General features: G+C 42.7%; 6 protein-coding genes across 6 annotated transcripts; 4 read left to right on the top strand and 2 right to left on the bottom strand.

Moving 5' to 3' along the window:
* Positions 1-3654: 3654 nt before the first annotated feature.
* Positions 3655-5357, top strand: BYT42DRAFT_645016 (uncharacterized protein; the record flags this gene model as incomplete). The annotated part of the gene is made up of 6 exons (XM_051572644.1): positions 3655-3753; positions 3815-4036; positions 4213-4281; positions 4570-4730; positions 4931-5036; positions 5142-5357. 6 exons carry the CDS (start codon positions 3655-3657, stop codon positions 5355-5357), a joined length of 873 nt encoding a protein of 290 aa, XP_051422705.1.
* BYT42DRAFT_341763 (uncharacterized protein) lies at positions 5254-5948 on the top strand. Its single transcript, XM_051563123.1, has 3 exons — positions 5254-5598; positions 5671-5746; positions 5810-5948. Exons 1-3 carry the CDS (start codon positions 5384-5386, stop codon positions 5816-5818), a joined length of 300 nt encoding a protein of 99 aa, XP_051422706.1. The 5' UTR covers positions 5254-5383; the 3' UTR covers positions 5819-5948.
* Positions 5949-8928: 2980 nt separating this feature from the next.
* Positions 8929-11426, top strand: BYT42DRAFT_570144 (uncharacterized protein). The gene is made up of 9 exons (XM_051568361.1): positions 8929-9050; positions 9104-9492; positions 9547-9658; positions 9710-9890; positions 9940-10096; positions 10156-10268; positions 10322-10441; positions 10500-10810; positions 10866-11426. The coding sequence occupies exons 1-9, from the start codon at positions 9023-9025 to the stop codon at positions 11168-11170; spliced, it is 1716 nt and encodes a 571-aa protein (XP_051422707.1). The 5' UTR covers positions 8929-9022; the 3' UTR covers positions 11171-11426.
* Positions 11427-12029: 603 nt separating this feature from the next.
* BYT42DRAFT_614076 (uncharacterized protein) lies at positions 12030-13132 on the bottom strand (the record flags this gene model as incomplete). The annotated part of the gene is made up of 5 exons (XM_051571810.1): positions 12030-12040; positions 12120-12423; positions 12482-12560; positions 12645-12910; positions 12971-13132. 5 exons carry the CDS (start codon positions 13130-13132, stop codon positions 12030-12032), a joined length of 822 nt encoding a protein of 273 aa, XP_051422708.1.
* Positions 13133-15367: 2235 nt separating this feature from the next.
* Positions 15368-19092, bottom strand: BYT42DRAFT_341921 (uncharacterized protein). The gene is made up of 13 exons (XM_051563124.1): positions 19015-19092; positions 18783-18943; positions 18581-18716; positions 18353-18513; positions 18207-18291; positions 18004-18140; positions 17808-17937; positions 17704-17748; positions 17190-17635; positions 17083-17098; positions 16396-17025; positions 16196-16338; positions 15368-16126 (listed from the first exon to the last, which is right to left on the bottom strand). The coding sequence occupies exons 1-13, from the start codon at positions 19019-19021 to the stop codon at positions 15641-15643; spliced, it is 2583 nt and encodes an 860-aa protein (XP_051422709.1). The 5' UTR covers positions 19022-19092; the 3' UTR covers positions 15368-15640.
* Positions 19093-19610: 518 nt separating this feature from the next.
* On the top strand, positions 19611-20331 carry BYT42DRAFT_546103 (uncharacterized protein; the record flags this gene model as incomplete). Its single annotated transcript, XM_051565861.1, has 2 exons — positions 19611-19949; positions 20179-20331. 2 exons carry the CDS (start codon positions 19611-19613, stop codon positions 20329-20331), a joined length of 492 nt encoding a protein of 163 aa, XP_051422710.1.
* Between the last annotated feature and the right edge of the window lie 785 nt (positions 20332-21116).

Consider the following 21116-nt stretch of genomic DNA (forward strand, 5'->3'; position numbering starts at 1 on the left):
CCTCTTCAATCAAAAGACTATTAAATATACATTCATCAGCACCTGCTACTGATAATCCCAAGTAACATAAACATGAGTAAGTCCACTGCCATTCCTCTTTCATATTTGATCCTGCAGATACCATCGTCGAATGTATCCCTCATAACGATTCATCCAGACAACGGAAAAATCATATGTAGGCAGGCATACATGCCGATTTGAATGAAGGTTGTATCCTATCATGCATCATTTCGAACTTCCACTGTCCATTTTGTCTTGTATAAATACACACTGCACGAACGGTTAGCATTTATACCATCGCCAACTGGATATTTGTGACAGGCAGGATATTAATACTACGTAATATAAACGGAACAACAACAAGAATACCATAAATAAATGAAATACAGACCGCAACAGTGAGGCAAGGGTGGATAACTGAAAGGCAACGTTAAAAAGGCTCGAGGACAAGCATAGAGCGTAAGTGCATGGGGCAGCATTGCAACCGTTAAAGAGCGTGCTTGGACCAATGACGCACATGGTCGTGCACTATGGCCAAGACGTGCGTGCTTGATTAACAGCGCCGCATGAAAAAAAATGGCGTCCCTCACATATATCCTGTATCTGGTCGAATGTTTACCTTCTGCAATTGTGACGATTCGTAGCCAAACACAGCTACAAAGCCTTCAGGTCAACCAAGAAAAAAATAACAACCAACTTACATTCTTATGATGTTGCGTGTTTACTTCGCCAAGGAATTTTACCTTAATTTATGGACTTTTGTCATGATTTGTTAGTAAGATCGTGTCGTCTCTGCAATACACCCTTATATATAATGCATACTGATTTTCATATTCTTTATTTCGATATAAATATTCCATCATCTCTATAATAAATGGTTCCAGATTATCTTTCAACCAATTTCTGACACATTTCTTCCTTGTCTTGTCTTGTCTTGCCCGTTTTCTGCGGAAAGAAATACTGTAACGACTTTCTTGACCCGTTGTTAGAGGTATAATCGACTTAAGATAAAGTGGGCAGGATTTGCGTTTCTCAATTAATTTTTTAAATGACCACCGGATGAGATCGACTTATATCAGATCATTGTGTGTATCCTTTGTTGGAAAGAGGAATAAAAAAAAAAAGAGAAAATGCAAAGAGTCAAAGGCACATTATGTCTGAATCGGAAAATGATTGAGATAGAAGAAAAGGCAGAAATGCAATACTCTGAGCGTCGAAAAGATCAAAAGAAGTATGTCGGTATGTTTATTCCTGATTTATTCGGTTCGCAAACTAAGGGTATTTATACCAAAAATCAATTAAGCTAGAAGTCATTGAGAGAAGTGAAGATCATCGGAAGGTGAGATAACGAACGTCAACTGGTGAAGTAACGAATATCAAAAGGTGAAATAATGAACATCAGCGTGTAAAGTTCGGTGGGAAAAAAGGAATCGATGGAAGGAATCTCCCATGAGCATGGCAGTCGATTCTCACAACGCCGTCTTGCTTGTTTGCGTCCGTGCATGCTTCCATTCCCGCTCCTTATCCCATCGATCCTTTGCGCCCGCCCGATTTCTTGTTTGGTCACATCATAACTTACCATAACCATCCATCCTGGGTTCTTTCAACCATGCCTCGCTGCCCACTTTCACGATAATAGGCGAAGCAATTAGCAGCAAGATGCCGTTTGCGCCAGTTGTGGTTAAACAGAGTATCGTCGTCTTTCGAATAAAAATGTGAGTAGAGCTCTTTTTGAAGAAAAGTGGTTGATGATACGACTGGCGTTCTTCTGTAGCATCATTCAATTTGTTGTTTTTTTTGTCAGTTATACTACATATGCCCTTTCATTCTCTTTCAATTTTCAATGATCGAATAATACATAAGCAGACGTGCTTCGATCTATGAATTCATGCATCAGAAGGATGACTATTGTTTCATCCATGGGAAATCATATATTTTTGTCTTCAATTTTATCTTTTTTCTTTTGATTTTCTCTCTCTTCTGTTTACCTGATAAACCCTCACTATCATTGTATCAAGATCCCATCCGTATCCATCGTCCATCATCCAGACCATTCTTATCCCGTGTATCTAACCTGGTTAAATCGACTATCATCTTCAAAAAGGTAAGCGTCGAGTGGTCTACCATCGATTTTGCTCCGGCAAAACAGACTTATCTCTCCTTTACTTCCATCCTTCTTCCAGCTTCCGGTTTCCGTTTTCTTTTCGCATGACAAGTTCTGTATACTACAAGTTGACTTTCTCTCGCCATCCATCCATCCATCCATCCATCCATCCATCTGGCGAAACCGGATGACGTCAAAGGCCATCGTTGGTGGTGTGCCTCTCTTTTTATCAGAAAAACGCTTACTACTGACGCGACCATTGTTTTTTTTATCATCATGTACTTTATTTGTTTCTTTCTTTTTATTCGGGGGACTCTCGATATCTGGAATCCAACTCGAACTTACCGTCACTTATGGCCACGTCAATATTTTTTGCCTGCTCAAGCTGACACCACCGATCCATCGCTTAACTGTCCCTGCAGCAATTTTATTTTCCGCATCGAAGAAGAAGCTTACCTGGCGGTCCGTATCATCTTTTTTTTTTTCCGGTACACCATTTGGTTCAAGGCAAGTCCAATTTTCTTTTCCTTTGCTATATGTATAATGAACGTATACTAATTCAAAATTTTTTCAATGTCATATAATCCAAGTCATGTCAAGCGATCAATGGCTATTGCAAACTCAAATAACAAAGGTAAAATATATTGACGAAATTTGAATCAATCAAAGAGCTTACTAACTCATTTTTTTTAAATACCCAACATACCCACACATCTTTCTAGATCTATCATAGCCTGGGCGGATGGAACTGAGGGGGTCAATCAGTGCTGCCCTGCGCGTGTTCAGAAACAAATCACGTTGCAACGTATGCCATAAGGTTGTCATTAATATACCGAAGTTCCGTCAAGAGTTCTCGCCCAGGTTATGCCGTGTATGCGTTAGGCTTTTTGTCTGACGAAAGTCGCTCAATGTAAGAGGGCGGCCTCCGGTGGCAGGCGGCATCCATTGCACAGCGGGTGTACGGCTTGTTATAAAAATAATGGTCATGAGCAGGAAATTTTATCACAATAATAGGGGGATGAAATTTCATGTTGCTGGAATGGATTTCTATGACCATGACTCTTTGATTGGAACTCTATTGCTGGGATGGTTCGATATAATGGATTTCCATGAATTTCCATAACCATCATTTTGTGACAATCAAAAAGAAAGTAACTCACTGAATAGTATGAATAACGATTCCCCACCATAGACGCATATTCAAAGGCAGAACACTGCACAATAATACTGGTGAGCCTGGTACCGATCAGGTAAACGCAGATGGGAGACATACTGTTGACGGTTTGTTGAGTCAACATAAGCAAACAAATGAGAACCAGAAGTTCTGTAAGCACCACTAGGGGTAAACGCCTGGCTGGGGCCAGCGACCAGAAAAATCAGGGCCGAGGCCCGACACCATCATCTGTGACCGAAAATCATCAATCAACAATGAATTGCTGGTTCATTGTTTGACTTTTCACTCTTACTTTTATTCTTACGCTTACGCTTGCGCTTACGCTTACTATATTACTTTTACTTTCTCAGCGTCATGGATGAACACTGAACCTAAAATGAGTAACTCGGTCAGTGAGAAGAAGGCCAAACAAAAGCCGTTGAAGGACATGGACTGGTGTATTGAACATGGCGAACGTCTTACAATGCCATTCTTTGTCCGGACTTTTCGAACTGCCAACCAGCACTATAATATATATTATACTCCAACGTATTCAGCAACAACTGTCCAGTGCTGCTCACTTGTGCAATGATTTTGAGCAATGGAGGGTCAGCGCACCGGAGGCGCAGTTCTGGGCAGAACAAGATCTGCCGCGGCTATTCTCGCGTGGCAATTTCTACCTGGGTAGACGACAATTTACGAAGCGCCACTTACCTCTCGTCCACAGTCGGCGCCATCCTCCTCGAAAAACACTGAGGGAGACTTTCCTTGCAGAATTCGTAAGTAGCATTGTTCTCCTGCTTGCAAAATCATTTTTATTTAAAACGCGCCTATTGAATTATGTAGCGATGCGGGAAAAAAGCAGAAGCGCCACCATAGCGTGGATCCCGAGGAACATATGTCGCCTATTATCGGAACATCACACCATATCTTTACTGACAATCTACACCTGTAGGGTCTCATCACTAGTTGCGATGGCGAACTTGACGAGCTGGCATACATCGGATCGGATTCGGACCTGAAAGTATTGCGGCAACCCCGAAGGGAAGGCGCGTACAACCTCGTCGAAAAGACCAATGCGATCGGAGAAGAATGAATTTCGCTTTCAGATGAAGATAAAGACCGTGGTGACATTGATATCCGCTCGCATGGCACCGTAGGTGGCATTCATATAGCTGCAGCATGTGCGCAGTATCGAGAAGACTGCCTTGCGAAGACCAACCCAGAACAGTTGTTAAACATTAGCATACTGTAAGTTTGAATTACTTGATTCACTCTCGGAACCTTTCATTGACCAACTTGTGGAAAACAGAGCAATGCATTCGATCTACGTCTTCGCGGATTTAAGGCGTCCATTACGCGTCAATTCGGGTCCCCCGAAATCCATCCCATAATCATTAACCAGCTGAAGCTTTTCCGCCACTTGCCGCAACCTAGTCAAGTGCAATATCCTGGCGTTTCAAAAGCTCAATAGTACGTATACGTAATAGGCTATGCAATCTTGCATATCTGACATCCTTGTTTCCAAACAGAAATATTATGATAATACGCGCGACGTCCAAAAGACAACAAATGCATATGTGACCGAAGCGTTATCGTCAGATGATGATCTTTATTTTGCTGTTCTCAGCATGCTCCAATTTCGGTTAGGCGCTTACTGAAGCCTAACTCAGTACCAGCATTGATATGCCTCCTTGCTGGGTCGGCCAAGCTGCTGCTATCCTCGCAGGACCTGCCGTACGATTGGCCTCGCTCCCAGAACCGCCCCGAGTTTATCTGGTTCGAAGGTATCCTTGTTGTTTTGGCTTACATGTTATAAAAGCCAGCAACAGTGGCTCTCGCGCACCTTGGCCGATAAAGGTTTAACTTGGAGACAAGCCGTAGACCGCCTTGAAAAAGGGTCTGAATCCCTTCAACCTGTGGAAAAAGAAGGATGAACACCGATACTTGGCGCAACGCAGTGGGAACCCTTATACCTTTATTGGTTGGCGGTACCTTAGCAAACACTGGCGAGGCCACGTTTCTTCCATGGTGTCCTTACGCCGCTCCTCGGCGCTACCTTTAAAATCCTCCGTCGCGTTACTTTATACCTATTCATAACCTTCCATTGCAATATCAGCGCAAAGATGACGCTCAACGACAGCAATTACAAACTGTGTTACGGCATTCATGTCAACGGTCAGAGTCGCAGATTCATGTTGTTGGTGGCGGAATTCGCACCATGCTGTTCTCAGCAATGTTTTGAATCTGATTTCATCAAAGTTGGCAAGGAGATGAGAACAGTATTGAATGAACTGTTTTATGGTATGGTGTGTCTGATCCAGTCGTTTGCGGTATCTTGGTGAAGGAGAACCGCTTATACACCTTTAAAATGGAGTTACTGAACTGAAAATGTATGCCATGGTACAATTAGCCAACCTTCCTTTAGTTCAGACCTCTTTGGAACTCGGACATTACCATTGGTTGCTGCGCAGCTCCAACAACTGAAGGTAATTGGACCTGTCATCACTCTTGGGAAATGATTTGCTTCCTCAACCTTTTTTCAACCTTAGCTTATATGACTGGCAACAGGCGAGAAGGTTCAAGTGGTCCATCAACAGCGACGCAATGGAAAGTTTCTATCATAAAGCCGGAGAGCCAACCCTAAACGACATCGCCAAGTTGACAGTGTGGATCATTCTCCGTCGAGGAGCCTACCTCGTGCCTTGTTACGGTACATCGAGAAGCGTGCCTTGTAACACAAGCCCAAATAACAAGAAAAACTGTATGAGATGAAGTATCTCTTTATGTTTCTGCTTTTCTTAATGGCGTAAATTACTATCACTGCATTTTTAATTTTTTAAAGTTGATGAAAAAGTGACCTTCTTTAAAACAATAAATAAACGATGCCCTACCTATATAACGATGCTGTCGTATTTGTACATATCATTATACCGTCCTCATCTCTCATCCGTATGATACCACTCCATCGCATCACTTAGTCATTCATGATTAATCCAAATATCCCGATTTACAAGAGAAACAATTACCAATGATCTCGTAATCACTATACCAATCGGATCATTTCATTATGTCACATTAAACACGTCTGATCTGTCTGTCCGACTATTCTCATTTTCTCTCGTGTGAATTAACCTCATATCCAAACGCATACCAGCATGCACAGCCTATAAGTCCTTATACTTGTCATCCATCCTTTCCATCCATTTTCACATGAAAAATTAAACATCGATTAGTGTCTAAGCATCATGGAAGCCAATTATTCTATCTCGGATTATACCAGATCCAAATACTAATATGAAAGAATATATTGTATCGATAGCTCGATTTTGTAATAATTTTTCTTTCCTACTTCGGTGTCCAACTTTCTCGAGGATAAAATGCATAGGCGTCTCAAAGATTTTGCTTATTGTCTGATTGTAAATACTACCGCCTGCTCTGTAAGCTCCTAAGCACCACTGAGACTAATCATCGTTGATTATGCGGATCTCAGGAGCAGCCCACACGACATTCGAGGCTTTCTCAAGCAAGAGGAAAAATCAAAAGAGGGAAGTCGCAAAGATTCGTTGATCGTAATGCATACTCTCGAATCAAAGAAAAGGTCATAGACGTTGTGGTCATTCGAGGACTATTTAGTTAAGCTATTAGGCAATTTCCGTCTATTCGGTATTGTCTGAGTGCCTCGTACGCTAATATCGCCTAACAACGATATTGGGGTCTGTCTTTCTCGCTGGGCTGCGATGCGGCGATCCATTCTTTGCTGTTAGTTATTGCTTTCTTTTTTTGTACATATCATTTTTGTAAATTCAGGAATCTTCTTTTTGGCCTTCCCATTCTTTTTCTATATACAATAGTTGCGACTTTTCTTATTGAAATATTACATGTAGCCATATGTGGTACTCAATCATATAACAATTCCGAGCTGACGCCCTCTGCTGTTATTCTACGCTCAAAATAAAAAAAAATCATAATTTACTTTTTTGATGTCTTTATGCCATGCAACTGATGCTGCTATAGAATTAACTACCTGAAAAAATTCGTAACGTTGTAATGGGATTCGGTAAGACATTTCTGTATTAATGAGATTCTTTCTGCTGACTCCAGTCTCGAAGACGTATCCAAAATGAAAGCTCCACTGCAAACGCCGAAAAAAAAATTGTAATAAGACAAAATCAGGATTGATGGTGGTAAGAGCTATGACGGGATGGAACAAGAAAAATCGGGCAGTGCAAAGGATCCGGACAGAACTGGATTGATCGATACCAGGGGGTAAGAAACAGGAACGGAGGTATGCATGGACGCACAAATATAAGCAAAGACGGTGTCGTAAAATTCGACCACCATGGTCGTGGCTATTAATTCTTGTGTCTGATCCTCGCATCGATACCCCTTTTTCTTCATTACTTTCTGATGTTCACTTATTCATCTAGTGATGTCTCCACTTCGCTCAATGACTTCTAGTGTAGTTGGTTTTTAGTATGAAATTTTTTGATCCGAAATAAATCAGGAATAACATATCAACATGTTTCTTTTGATCTTTTCGACACTCGAGTATCGCTTTACTGTAATGCCCATCAAAACTCATCCCAGCAAGACTCCTCCAATATTAATGTCATCGCGTCCAAATACGCGCTCGAGAGTGTGTCACCTGGAGAACACCCTGTCACAACCAGAATAGGGACAGCGACTATTATTAAAGCACGTGCGGAATCTGAGCATGGAAGGGCAGGGACAGCCATAATTGTATCTACAGTCAACAAGCTTATCGGAAAATAAGCGAAGATCAGTTTAATGCCAAGCTTGTGTGATATAAACGTTGTCTTTTATCTAATGTCATGAATGTTGAAATGAATAAGCAATTTCGCATTGTATCCGACTGCGAACAGAAACTAAAGTGCTTTGACATCTTTTTCTTGTCTTTATTTATGATCTCATTAGAATTGTGGTCAAATACAAGCGTCAAAAGCAGATGCTGGTTCGCATGGCCAAAATTGTGGAATAGTGGATGTGTATGGTCGAGCCTGGAGGATCATACATCATTAGCCCTTCCTCGATGTGAAAACGGAGAGTGAAATTTATAAAGGTTCATCGAATACGAGACTAGGTCTAGATACACATTAAAGCAATCAAACAGGCCTCCCATAATAAAACTTACCTTTCTTCTGCTTTCCAATCTGTGATCGCATCTACTCGCATCTACAGCACAAGAGTATTTCTTACGGACTTCGTTAGAAATTAAAAGCTCAAAAGTCTTGTTATAGCACATATAACTTGCCTTGTGTACAGCAATATTTCTTTCTATAAAATGTCTCTGAAGTGCTTGCCGAATAAATGCGACCCACAAGTAAGTTACAGGCAGGAAGAAGTAATCAGCAAATACGCAAAACGGGGCGAAGTGAGGTCCAAAATCTGGATAGCCCATATCGTAGGCCCGCATCACGCGCAAAACATCGACATTTACGGAATCCGCTTGCCGAATAAATGCGACCCACAAGCTAAGTAACAGGCAGGAAGAAGTAATCAGCAAATACGCAAAACGGGGCGAAGTGAGGTCCAAAATCTGGATAAGCCCATATCGTAGGCCCGCATCACGCGCGGAAACAAAACACAATCGGGAAGAGAGCAGATTTCCACAGCCGCGTCGTCGTCGAAGACTAGATAAATTTCGAAATTGCAAAGTGACGTCACCGGGATGTCCCAAAAAGGGCGCACCATTATAATTGCCCGATCTCAGGTCTGTCTTCTTGCTCGAAACATTCCAACACATGTCTGAAAAAAGACGTATTAGAGACGGTAAGACGCAATTAAATAATCGATAGCTAGAGTACTAACATTTAAACACAAAGTGATTGAAAGATACGTATGTCACTGCCGTCGGCGTAACGTTCACGTATTATTATCGCAGTTCATCGTGTCACACTTCAGTTTCGTTTTGCAATCACTCCCAGGACTTACTTCTCCGGAAGATTTGAAGCATCATTGGACAGCTCATTTCCGGACTGCAGTATGCTCACTCGACACCAATGAGTGGGAGCTTGATACCCAGAAGATTGTGTGGACGGAGGTGGCGTTGAAGAAGAAGGAGTTTGAAACGCAGCAGAAGGAAAAGGAGATGGGGTTCGATCGTAAGCGAAAAACAGTCGACCTATTCAATCGCGAGCACGAGTTTGTTGGCTTGGAACTGGAGAACCAGCAAACGCAAAATTATATACCTGAATCCAGTAAAAAAAGAAAAGTATGTGCAATGGCGTTTTTAATCATTGTTCGTGATAAGCTTACAGTTTATCAGGTAATCTGCGACGAAATAGATGAATTTTTTAACCTGAGCTCTCCTGAAATCGAAGAGCAAAGAACATCTACTGAAGAAGATACGCACAATTCTGAAGCACATGATAAATCCTGTAAGCTACGGAAAAATGCATAACATAAGCAAAAGCTAATTGTCTACTCAGCAAACTCAGACCGTGGGGATGTCAAATTCAATCACACGGAAACCCCTACTTTGCGAATTTTGTTATCCAGATATGAAGAAGCTTATAAAGCAATGGATAACGCACGCAAATGGACATTGTCGACAGGAAAGGTGGTCGAGGATGCCGTATACTATTTCGGCAAGCGTTGCACTGAAGAACAGTAAGTATGAATTGCTAATGTGACCGCTACGTAGCTGACTCTATGGCAGTTTGTCACATTCTTTTGTAATTGACATCTCGGATGCCGCATATATTTCTTCTGGCACGTTTACACAAGATGAAATAAATGAAATAGCCCGTACGAACTCAAAGCCCACCCCGGAGATGCCGGAAGATTTACATTCATATATTCAAACGTACCGACAGGTAAGTAAGCAAAAGGACCTCTTTAGAAACATATTCTGAATAAACTGAATGCATCTTAGGACAATGTTGACGATTTGAGACGTGCCATCTTTTCCCCACAAACTTGGGATCAGGATTTCAAACGCAGAACTCACTTTGACCATGACTGGGTGCGACAGTCTGTTTACAATATGTAAGTTGACATCTGATGGCTAGGCTGTGATTACTCAAATTAAATATCTCTAGTGTCACTGAGTACGAAGCCTATAATTTCATGCGGCCCCATTTGGAACAATGGTATAATATTCATGTCTGGAGGTTATTTGATAAATGCTTTGAAATTATTCCCAACGTTGAAATTGCAAGGTATATACGTATATTCTGTTACAACAATGTGTAACAAACTAATGGCCGTCACCAACAGAGGCGAGTCACCGAGCCAGGCTTCTGGAGAACGAAAAAATAAGACCAGAACAGTTCCTGGCATGACGAAAATAAGGCGCCAATTCATTGGTCGTCGTGTTGATTTTGCCGTTCGGAAGCATTTAGTGGAATACGGCTGTGGAGAAGTTGGGTTGTGTGCAGTAAACGGCGAAAATACAACGAAATTGATGATAGAACGAGGATTGAAAGCGCCGAAGATCATGCGGGATATGTTTATGCACCTTTCAAATTCGGTTGGTAATAATGAGCAAGTTATCCGTTCATTGGAAACTGTGGCACTGGTGCACAAAGGTTTGATAATCATAAATTCATTGTCATGCACGGCTGATACATATCATTTGCATAGAACTCGATGTGACAATGCTTCGTCTTGATTCGCCGCGTGGTTATATTTGTCGTGTGATGAGAACCGCAACGAAAAGAATACCGCGAGAGGTAGGAATGTTCTCCAAGGTATTAGCAGTGATCGTTATGGCATGGACAACCAGAGAGATCGTTCGTCGCGTTATGTCAGTTCTCGAGAGCTACGATGATGACGAAGATCTTCGCTCAAGCTGTCGACCTGCCTTGTCAGTCCCAGCTGCTGCATCCCAGCTGATTCTTCCTGAAACGAACACAACCCCAAATAATGCAAGAAACCGTATGAGATGAAGATCTGCTTCCTCTGCCATTCGCAATTGATATCAATAAACAAGCGAGAATGGAATCAAGTGTTACGCTTAGAAATTGTGATCATCAATTGGTTTCTGAGGACCTTTAGTGGTAATATTGTTTTTCGGCTTTGAATGTAAAAGCTTCTTGTCAGTGAATGATTCACATATGACGCATATTGGCACCGCTTGAGAGACTGGCTTAATGAGACAAGAATAATGAAGATAAATGTTTTCGACTTAATGTCTAAATGAACTGAAAGCATAACGTGCGACCTCATGCATTTTTATTTTCGTAAACTGCATAAACTCGTTTCATTTTGATCGTCATCTTTTTTATACCCTTACTTACCCGTCGTCCGTAAGACCTCATTTCATCTGCCACTTAGTCATCCATGATCAACTCAATCTCCCAATCTAAAAGAGAAAACGAACCAACGACCTCATAATCACCTCATAAATCGGATCGTATCAATATCACACCAAACGCGCCTGATCCGCATGTTTCATCATTTTGACTTTCTCTGACGTAGATCAAACTTCTGCCCAAACTCATACCGCACACATAGCCTATAATCGCTTACATCCGTCATCCATACTTACCATTCATCTTTAAGTGGAAAATAAGTCAAGACTGATTATTGACGAAGCACTATGGAAAGTACGATTATTACTACATCATGGAAAACACAGTTTATTCTATCTCGGATTACCTACATCCAAATACTACTCTTGTATAAAGGCGAACCTTGCGTCGATAACCAGATTCTGTATCAATCTCTGTTTCCTATTTCCACACTAAAACTCTCTCAAGAATAAAGGAGTCTCACAAGCCTTGCTTATTGTCTGATTTATTGCTATTAATCGCCTGCTATAAACTTCTAAACACTACAGGATTGAACTACCCTAGAAGAGTACCGTCAATTCCCAAGAATATGCTCCAAGCTTACAGTACACTAATATCTGATAGTTTTCTGGATTGCTTTTCGCAAGGCAGTCTTCTCGATACTGCGCACATGCTGCAGCAATATGAATGCCGCCTAATGCCCAAGGGGAGCGAATGTCGACGTCACGGTCTTCATCTTCATCCGAAAGCGAAATTGACGCCTCTTCTCCGATTGCATCGTTCTCTTCAATAAGGTTGTAGACGCCTTCTCTTCGGGGATGGTGTTCTACGCTCCTGTCCGAACCCAATTCGATCGACGTCAGTAATTTAAGGTCGCCTGATTCATTATTATCAGCGGCATTGACAGCCTACAAGTGAAGATTGTCAGCAAAGATATGGTAGAATGTTCAGCAATAGGCGACATACCGAGTCCTCCTCTAGACCGACTCTATGGTGGCGCTTCTGCTTTTTCGCGCAAGCAGAAGGTACATGCCGGTTGCGAAATCTGCAAGAAAAGTCTTCCTTCTTTCAGGAGCATCACGTCGACTAGGGACGAGATATGGGAGGCACTTCGTAAATTGTTGTCTACCCATGTAGAAATTGCCACGGGAGAATAGATGCGCTGAATCGGCAAAATACACGCCCTATCCGATTCATCAAAGGGATTCCTCCAAACATGCATTCTGCGCTCATCGAAGCTTGTATTCTGATAGCAGGCACGCTGGTACATCGCACCAATGCAAATGTATGCCTAAACTCTGGGTTGACACCGTTGAGATCCGTCGTCAGCGTCAGTTTATGGGTAAAGTAATAGAGCACTTCGCCAGCTCGCAAGTAGTGTTCGTTATTCGCCGCCTTGAAGTATGCCCGGATGTGTCGACCTCAATTTGTTTTTGAGATTCTCTGCTTTTATACTTGGCGAAGTATCGATACGCGAGGAACCTTTTGTATAACATCGGCCATCATGATCACATCAGTGTCAACGTAATTGGTCATCGTTCGTAGGTTAACGGCTGTCATAAGATCGGAAGCATTTACTTCCAAGACGGTTTTGCTACGTTCGTGTCGTTGCGCCATATCTCGTTCTGCCCTGAACTTCGCCTCTTGCCATGTCCCTCTATTGCTCAAAATCAATGCGCAGCTGAGCAGCATTGGAACTCTTCTTGCTGAACACTTTCGAGTATAATATATCTTGATAGGGTTAGTTGGCAGCTCCCTTATTCGCGAAAGGAAAATTCCGCACAAAGAACAGCAGAGCGGCCACGTAAGAGGTTCGCCATATTCCATACACCAATCCATGTCATTCAACGGTTTTTGCTTGGCCTTCTCACTGATCGAGTCATTCACTTTAGGTTCTGTTTTATCAAATGACGCGGAGAAAGTAAAAAATGATACTCTGAATTGATTGTTACGCCTTAATCACATGGCTGATGACCTTTTTGGGTCACAGACGGATGGATGTCGGATCTCGGCTATCTTCTGGCCACTGGCCCCAGCCAGGTGTCTTGCCCCTGGTGGCGCTTACTACATGATGGCGTTGGGCACCAGCAACGACTGCATTTTTGGAATTCAAACGGTACAACAGTCCCTTATGTCGCAGTTGTGGTTTCGACCGCGAAAACCTCGGCCACTTTCTGGTCTATTGTCCCTGCAATGGCGATGTTGGTCCATCTTCTGCTAACTTGCGAGCTCAACAGCTTGAAACATAGCTGAGGGTGTTCACGGCTCTCTTCACTCCACAACTATTGCAAGAGTTTGAGGTTTAGGTCCTGGCGTGACTGATGTGCTTGTCGTTATAGATGGGTTATATGACGCAGCTCACCGCATCCCTGCCACGTTACCACAAGGGGCTATTTCGATATTTGCGGTTTCAATAAGCCATAGCAAAATGACAAGCATATCTCAAGAGTGACCCAGCGGAGAGAAGCCTCATTGAAGGCATACCTTCTGCACGGACAGCTTAGTATCATCCGTATTTTACGATACAAACCTTGTATTCTTTGCTGTATTGGCTAAAATATTCAATTATTTATCGGCACATTTTGTAATAGATGATTTAAAAGTGAAGGATAGTGATAGCTCGCTTGCATGATAAACTACAGTACAACAATGAAATTTATTTAAAGGAGCTTATCCTCGACAAAAGGAAAAATTTCCTGGAGATCCATCAGTCCTTTTTCTAACAAAGGATATTGATGGATCTCCGCAGGAAGAACTGAAAATATGAAGTCTTCCTGCAAGTGCGCACAGAACGAAAATCTTGTTTGTTGAGCTAAAAATAGGTAAAAGATCAGTATACTATATTCATTTAAAGTTACAACAATATTACCTTGCTCAACAACATTGTGTTTATGCTGGGAACCAGCATAATAGCTGGTCCCACTTCCCTTACAAGGGGCAGCAAGCGATTTACACCACGGAGCCTTCTTTGTTGATGCTCCATAGTAAATGCAGTGTCTAAAATTCCCGCTGCTAATAGATAAAGTGATTTAGTATCTTTGAATAAAACGAATATATAGTCAACTTACATTGCAGAATGTGGACAGCATCTTGTCTGTACTGGACATACTGTGACCTAGTAGCCCAAGTACAGAAAACATGCACGTTGATATAATACAGGTTATGTAACAACTGTGCATATTGGTTGCTCTTATATGCTTTGCTGGTCCCAGTTTGGAAAAGGGTTTGGCAACCTGAGTTCAGGTTGTCAAATTGCCAAGGGCTAAATACCAAGAAACGTGGCAATACCGATACACCGGCGGACCTGATTGTACTGATCATAGTTACAGCAACATCCATTCCGGAATGGCTGCAGAGCCATTGATTTACATCAAATCTCTGTATTTTTAACGTAAGAAGTAAGTAATAATCCAATAGTTTAAAAATCTGATATACTAACCTCTTTAGAAACTGTAGAGGAAGATTGTGCAGGCACATTCAGATCAAACACAGCAGCAGACGAAGGTAGGAACAGATGAGGACACGGAGATAGCAGAAGGCGACAAGGGAGGAGCAGACGAAGACACTGACACAGAGAAAAAAGACAAGTGACGGCCAACAAACGCTTGAGCAGTAGTCAACAAAAAGTTCAACTACATCCATTCCATAGGCGTCCGTTATAAAACAATCCCTACTTTGTTGATTTGAGACAGGTCTCAAAAAAGCCAATGGTTGATTCTGAAATTGGTCAGCTTCAAAATTGGCAGCAAACTGCAGTTCAGAAGGAGTGGTACCCATGATCAAAAACAAATGATGAAACAAAAAGATAAGAAGACAAAAAGGAAGAAAAACTAACAATTTTTTTTTTTTTTTCACCACGCTACCGGGTTTAAAAATTACATATCAATCCACTCCATAAAATAAGTTCCATCTCCAATCCAATGTTCGCACGTTCTGACGATCTCGTTATTTTTAGCCATATTTTAACAAACAAAGATAAGGCCAGAACATTATGTGCATCAACATTATGACATTTATTCTACATAGTCGAGTTGGCGAGGGAGTATTTTTCCTTTTTTTACAATCTTATGTCCAGATCATTGGACAGTATCACTTGAAAAATTGTGCGATGAAGGGCAGCATATCTTATTGTTGTGACAGTTGTGATTCCAAATGCTCGATTTTTGCTGCTAATGTTTTCACCAATTCCTCCAATTGAAGACGTTGCGCACGCTCTTCTTCCAATAACTGCTGGAACTCTTTACGCGTTTTCTCCACTTCGTTCTTTGAGAAATTCTTCAATTTGGTCTCAAGTACTTCATTACTGCCGCCCGATGGAACGCCACCGAAATTGAACCGAGAGGCGATGTTCTTCACACCGGAAGGACGAGGCGCTTCTTGCTGCTCACTCTTTTTCTCCTCTTTCGGCTCATGTGCAGGTGCAGGCTCCCAGATGCGACGTTGCACAGGCTTCAAGGTCTTGTTGGCAATATCATCCTTATTCACAGCAAACGGAGTTGGGAATTTCGCAAAGATAGGCTTCACAGGTTTAGCCGGAGGCGATGTGGAGGTACTCTTTTCGGATGAAACATCCGACACAGGTGATTCTTTGGGTGTTTCTTCGCTAGGTGACTAAAAGAACGGCGTATAGTAAGTATCAGTGCTGGTCATCGCTCATCAGCCGGAGTTGGCATCTCTTACCTGAGCCAAGTCTTGCTGTAAAAGCTCCATTTGACTAAGTTCATGCTTGCTGTTGCCGCTGGGGCTGCCTTGAGGAGATCGTCTTGGACGGGCGCCCGGACGAGCTCGGCTGGGAGCCGACAATCTAGGTCCAGAAGGTAATGCTTCCAATGTCTTCTTCGTTTCATCTTCTGGAGTTTTGGCTTCCTTTTCCAAATCACCTTCTGATGTCGGATGTTCCTCGGATGCCTCGTTGCTTTCTGTGATCGCTGGGATGGCCTCCTCACGCTGCTCTGGCTTATCCTTTTCTGCCTGTGCTTCTGGCTCGTTGTCTTTTTTTTCATCTTCAGATGTCTGTGCTTCCTTCACAGCAGCCGCTGGCTCTGGCTCCGGTTCATCTGTTGATGGCTTAACTTCTGTTGCCACCTCTGCCGGTTCCTTCTCATTCGTTGAGGTTTCGATGGGAGATGTTTTTGGTGATTCTTTCACGGGCGCTGTCTCTGTTTCGATGGGCTTAGCAGGCTGTTCAGGAACAGGAACAGGCACAGGTGCTTCAGAAGGCAATTTCTTTTCCGACACGGGTTCAAGAGATGCTTGGATAGATTTATTTGCATCCTCCACATTATCATTTTCCTTTGTCTCTTCAGTAGGCTTCACAGATTGACTTTCTTCAGCTGCGCTGACAGCGTGTTCATTCAGGTCAACTAAGGGCGTTGCCGAGGTGACGGTGTCGAATTCCTCTTCAGGGGACTTGATCGCTTCTTCAGGAGTCTTGGCCGATACTTCAGCAGCCTCGGTCACATTCTCAGTAGCCGGTTTTTCCTCAATTTTGGGTTCGGACAACGATGGCCCTAAAGGATCGCTAGGTCTGCGTACTTCCATAGCTTCACTAGCTGAGCATATTTTACCTGTTGTTTCTTCAACCTGGGTGGATGATAGCAGAACGCAATATTGAGTGAGTATATTTCGGCACATATAAGAAGAAGAATTGGAAGAAATTTCGACTGTCTTTTACCTGAGCAGGTTCATCATTAGTTGATGGGACACGATAAGAAGAAGCAGGTGCTGAAGATTGTTCTTCAGATTGTCCTTCAGATCCTTCAGAAACGGCAGACTCTTCTGTCACCGGAGGGGCACGTTGCTTTGGTGTCTCGGGCAAGGGTGGCTTCTCAGCCGTGACATTGGATGCCGCCGAAGAAGGACGGGAAGTTGGCAAGGGTGGTAAGCGGAAACCTCCAGTTAATGAAGGAGAGGCCATCGATTGTTGTGATCCGACCGAAGCGACTGACTTGCGAGAACGAACTGGAGGTGCCGGTGCAGCTTTTTCTTCTTCTAACTCCTTGACAAAGTTGGCTGGGAAGATACCTCGTTGTCCCTTTTCATTCACACCCTCCCACCAGCCCTCATCCGCATGGCGGTTCGTAATTTGAATGTACTCGCCTCGAAGAAGAGTCAACTCGTCTACCATTCAGAGTATTAGGGATGAACTTATATGTCTTACCATCCTACACTCAGGTTCCAGTTCTTACCTTCGTTCTCAGCATCATAAGGATGTAATACCATGGCTTTGCCCACTGTTAAATGAAATCTCAGTTATTCCACAAAAACGTTCCTCTATTAATCGATAACTTACAAACAGTTGCGGAAGCTGCTTCAGATTGTTTCTCTTCCTCCTTTTGCTGACCGCTCACTACTGAGGAGGGTCTACTTTCCAGCTCAGAAGAAGCGGCGGCTGCATCTTCGGAAGATGGTTGAGGTTCAACCTAAGAAACGAAGCCCCCACAAATAAGTACTAAATAAGTACAGATCCCAAGCATGCCAAAGCTTACCACATGTTTTTCCGACTTTTCCGTGGGCACTTTGCCTGCGCTACCCGTCTTCTTCAAAGTAGGAAATCCGCCGGCAAGAAGGCTGCCAATACCACCTTGTTTCACACCAAAAGAAGCTAATCGAAAAGCAGGGCGTGCTATAACACATGGTCAGAAATCATCATCATCCTTTTCTCGCAAAGTTGCCTTTTCTTTACCTGCACCTTCTTCGGTTGCTTCCTTTTGTCCGTACATAGGACCGCCTTGTCCCAAATCTGGACGACCAGGCATATCAATATCCTCAACATACTATCGATAGATTCAGTTTTATCCGAGAATTTTCACCCATTTTTACAACTTGCTAGGTTACCTTGGCTGGAAAGCGACCCGTTTTCCCGTTGAGTTCACCGCGCATCCAACTGTCTGTGCGTTCAAACAAGGTAACAATTCCGCCCCGATGTAAAGTTAATTCATCAGGTTCTTGCATGGCATAATCCTCCATCACACGTGCCATGCCAATGGGCACATTGGCTGTAGAAAAAGTATGGTTAGCCATTGTTACTACTCTCCGAACATTCCCCTTCCCAAATTCATGTACCAGGTGCTTTCTCTTGTTCATCTTCCTTTTCCTCCTGGGCAGTTTCGGAGGCATCAGCATCTTGATGTTGGTTATTTGTATCAACAGGCTTTTCATTGTCGGTGGCAGCATCTTTTTCATTAACGATTTCGACAAACTATGACGGAAAGTTCGGTTTTTGAATATGCAGGAAATGCCCGTTGGCAAATTCAAGTAAACTTACGTTACTTGGAAAGAATCCAGAGTCACCATTATCTTTCTTGCCAACCCACCAGTCTGGGTCGCTTTTATTGACCACTTGGATGACATCGCCTTTTTCGAATGCTAATTCATCGTCTCGCTGGGCTTCATAGGGATGGTGTGCAACGACGGTAACAACAGTTTCTGTGAAGCGTGATAAGGTTAAATACAGCTTGCTTCCTGTAGGAGCTGTTTGCCCAGGAAAAAGTACTTACCTGACATGGAAATGTAAGGACCAGGAATTATGATAGTAAAGAGAGAAAGAGGAACGTGGTTAGGCAAACAAACGCAAGGATTGGGAAGGCACCATGTGCGGGGATGGAAATCTCGAAATTACCGAAATGCTGTCCCACCCCAAATTGCGTTCATTCTTTCTGGAACGAACAATTGCCACAAAACCGACCACGCGCATTTTTGCCGCAAGTGACATTACTTTAAAATGAAGTGCTTATCCGCATCTCAGCAGTAGTATGAAGTTCGTGAACCAGAAAGACATCATACCATAAAACATCGATCTCTGCAGCCTGCACCTTTTGTTTAATTTTATTTATGGATACAGTATACCATTAGATCGAACATCATATATGGTTAATAAGGAACACTGACAAAAGTCTGTACATTCTCATTGTACACATCCACTCATCGACATCACTGTAGTTTTTGCATTTAATACTTCGACACAAAGGTAAGACCTGTGCCATTTTATTTTGTGGTTTACGTGTTTCCCTCCTTTTTATTTCACTCTCATATGCCACAGTACAAAGAACCTTTCTTGTAAAAAGCCTACATTAAAGGTCTGCATGACGCAGGAATGTCTGTCACTGACATCCCAATCAAAATTGGCAGATCCGAATCTCTGTATCCTCGAAAATACGTCGTCATCAAGCCCGAAAATCTAGACGAGGTTGCAGCAAGACTGTATCGGTTTGACTTTCAAAACCGGAAGGTCCTCAGTCACGAGGCATCCAGCGAAGATAAAGTGGTGATGTCCACGCCTACTCGTGTTAGCACCTTGAAGCGATTCTGGCATAATGGCATGAATATGGTGCGATTCGGCTGTGAGGAACCGAATCCAACGGAAGCCGAATCGCTCAATCGCTGGTATACTTTACTAGAAATGCTGTTTAGAGGCAGCAGTATTCAGTTGAGTGTATGTTTATTGAATGTACTGCCGGAAAAACAAATGTGCTGACTAAGTTCTGGATCATGTAGGGGTGAGACCACCTCCGCAGCCAGTAAGGCTGAACGAAAAGAGCTTGAAATGTCAACGGATTAAGTTCAACTGGAATCTTCGGGATGAAGATCGACATGCTCATCAGAGCTGAATTGTTCAGGAGCGTACCAGCAGTTGAACTTGCTGCAAACGAATTTAAACGCAGTCGGTCACGTATGAAGATAGCGTCTTGCAGCAAAATCGCAACATCAGATCCAACGCCGGCATACTGTCAGAACTCTGCAAAAGGTTCAATCTGCTGGAAGAGGACCCCTACCAAGTCACGCCACTTATCATTGACGCCATCGGTAATTGCTAGAGTATTGTATAACAATGAAGACTGAATGACTCACAAGCATTGTTTAAAACAACAGGGTTCAATCGATACTTTTATCAAGTTTATCGTAAAGATTGGTGCCTATATTGGGGCAAAAATTGGTGGATTGTTCCGTGACGCTGTCGAGGACTCATATTGAGTTTGCTCATTTCATCAGCTCCGATGTGCTCGAAGTGTTCCTTCACTACAAGGTATATTCCTTGTGTCGCAGAGATAGGGCTGTAAGCCGCTACATAAGGATTATCTCGATTCGAGCAGACAAGAGATATTAGAGTAGTGAAACAATCATTTGCACAAAAAAATCTCGATCCCGATTGTTCATTCTTTGGTGCTAGATTATTATGAGATCATCTCTTTTAGAGAATAGAATTAGTTCTACAGTACTTAAGACGTACCTATACAACACGTGGAGCAAAGCACCGGCTCGTTCTAACTGAAGGATCATATTGCTCAGAATTATTGCATTGAGGTTGCCGACACTACCTCCTCTTGTCGATGACAAATGCAAACAAAAGATACAGAAGGCGGAACGTTTGACTGAAAAAAAAAAGAAAAAAAAAAAAAAAACCGAGGACCCGGGGGTGGTCTTTTCAAAGTATTCGCCAAATAAGCATGTGAATAGTCTACTCGTATATAAGTCAGAAGCTTAGCATCTTGCTTTTTTGTCACTGTACTAATAATTTTTTTGGGGGATATGATTCTATTTGGTTGTTGAAGTAGAGAGCGTTCCAAAAGCTTGGGTTTGGGAATTTTAGGTGTGGCGAAAT

The sequence above is a fragment of the Radiomyces spectabilis genome (assembly GCF_025331425.1).
Source record: "Radiomyces spectabilis strain NRRL 2753 chromosome Unknown BYT42scaffold_7, whole genome shotgun sequence".
Taxonomy (NCBI): domain Eukaryota; kingdom Fungi; phylum Mucoromycota; class Mucoromycetes; order Mucorales; family Radiomycetaceae; genus Radiomyces; species Radiomyces spectabilis.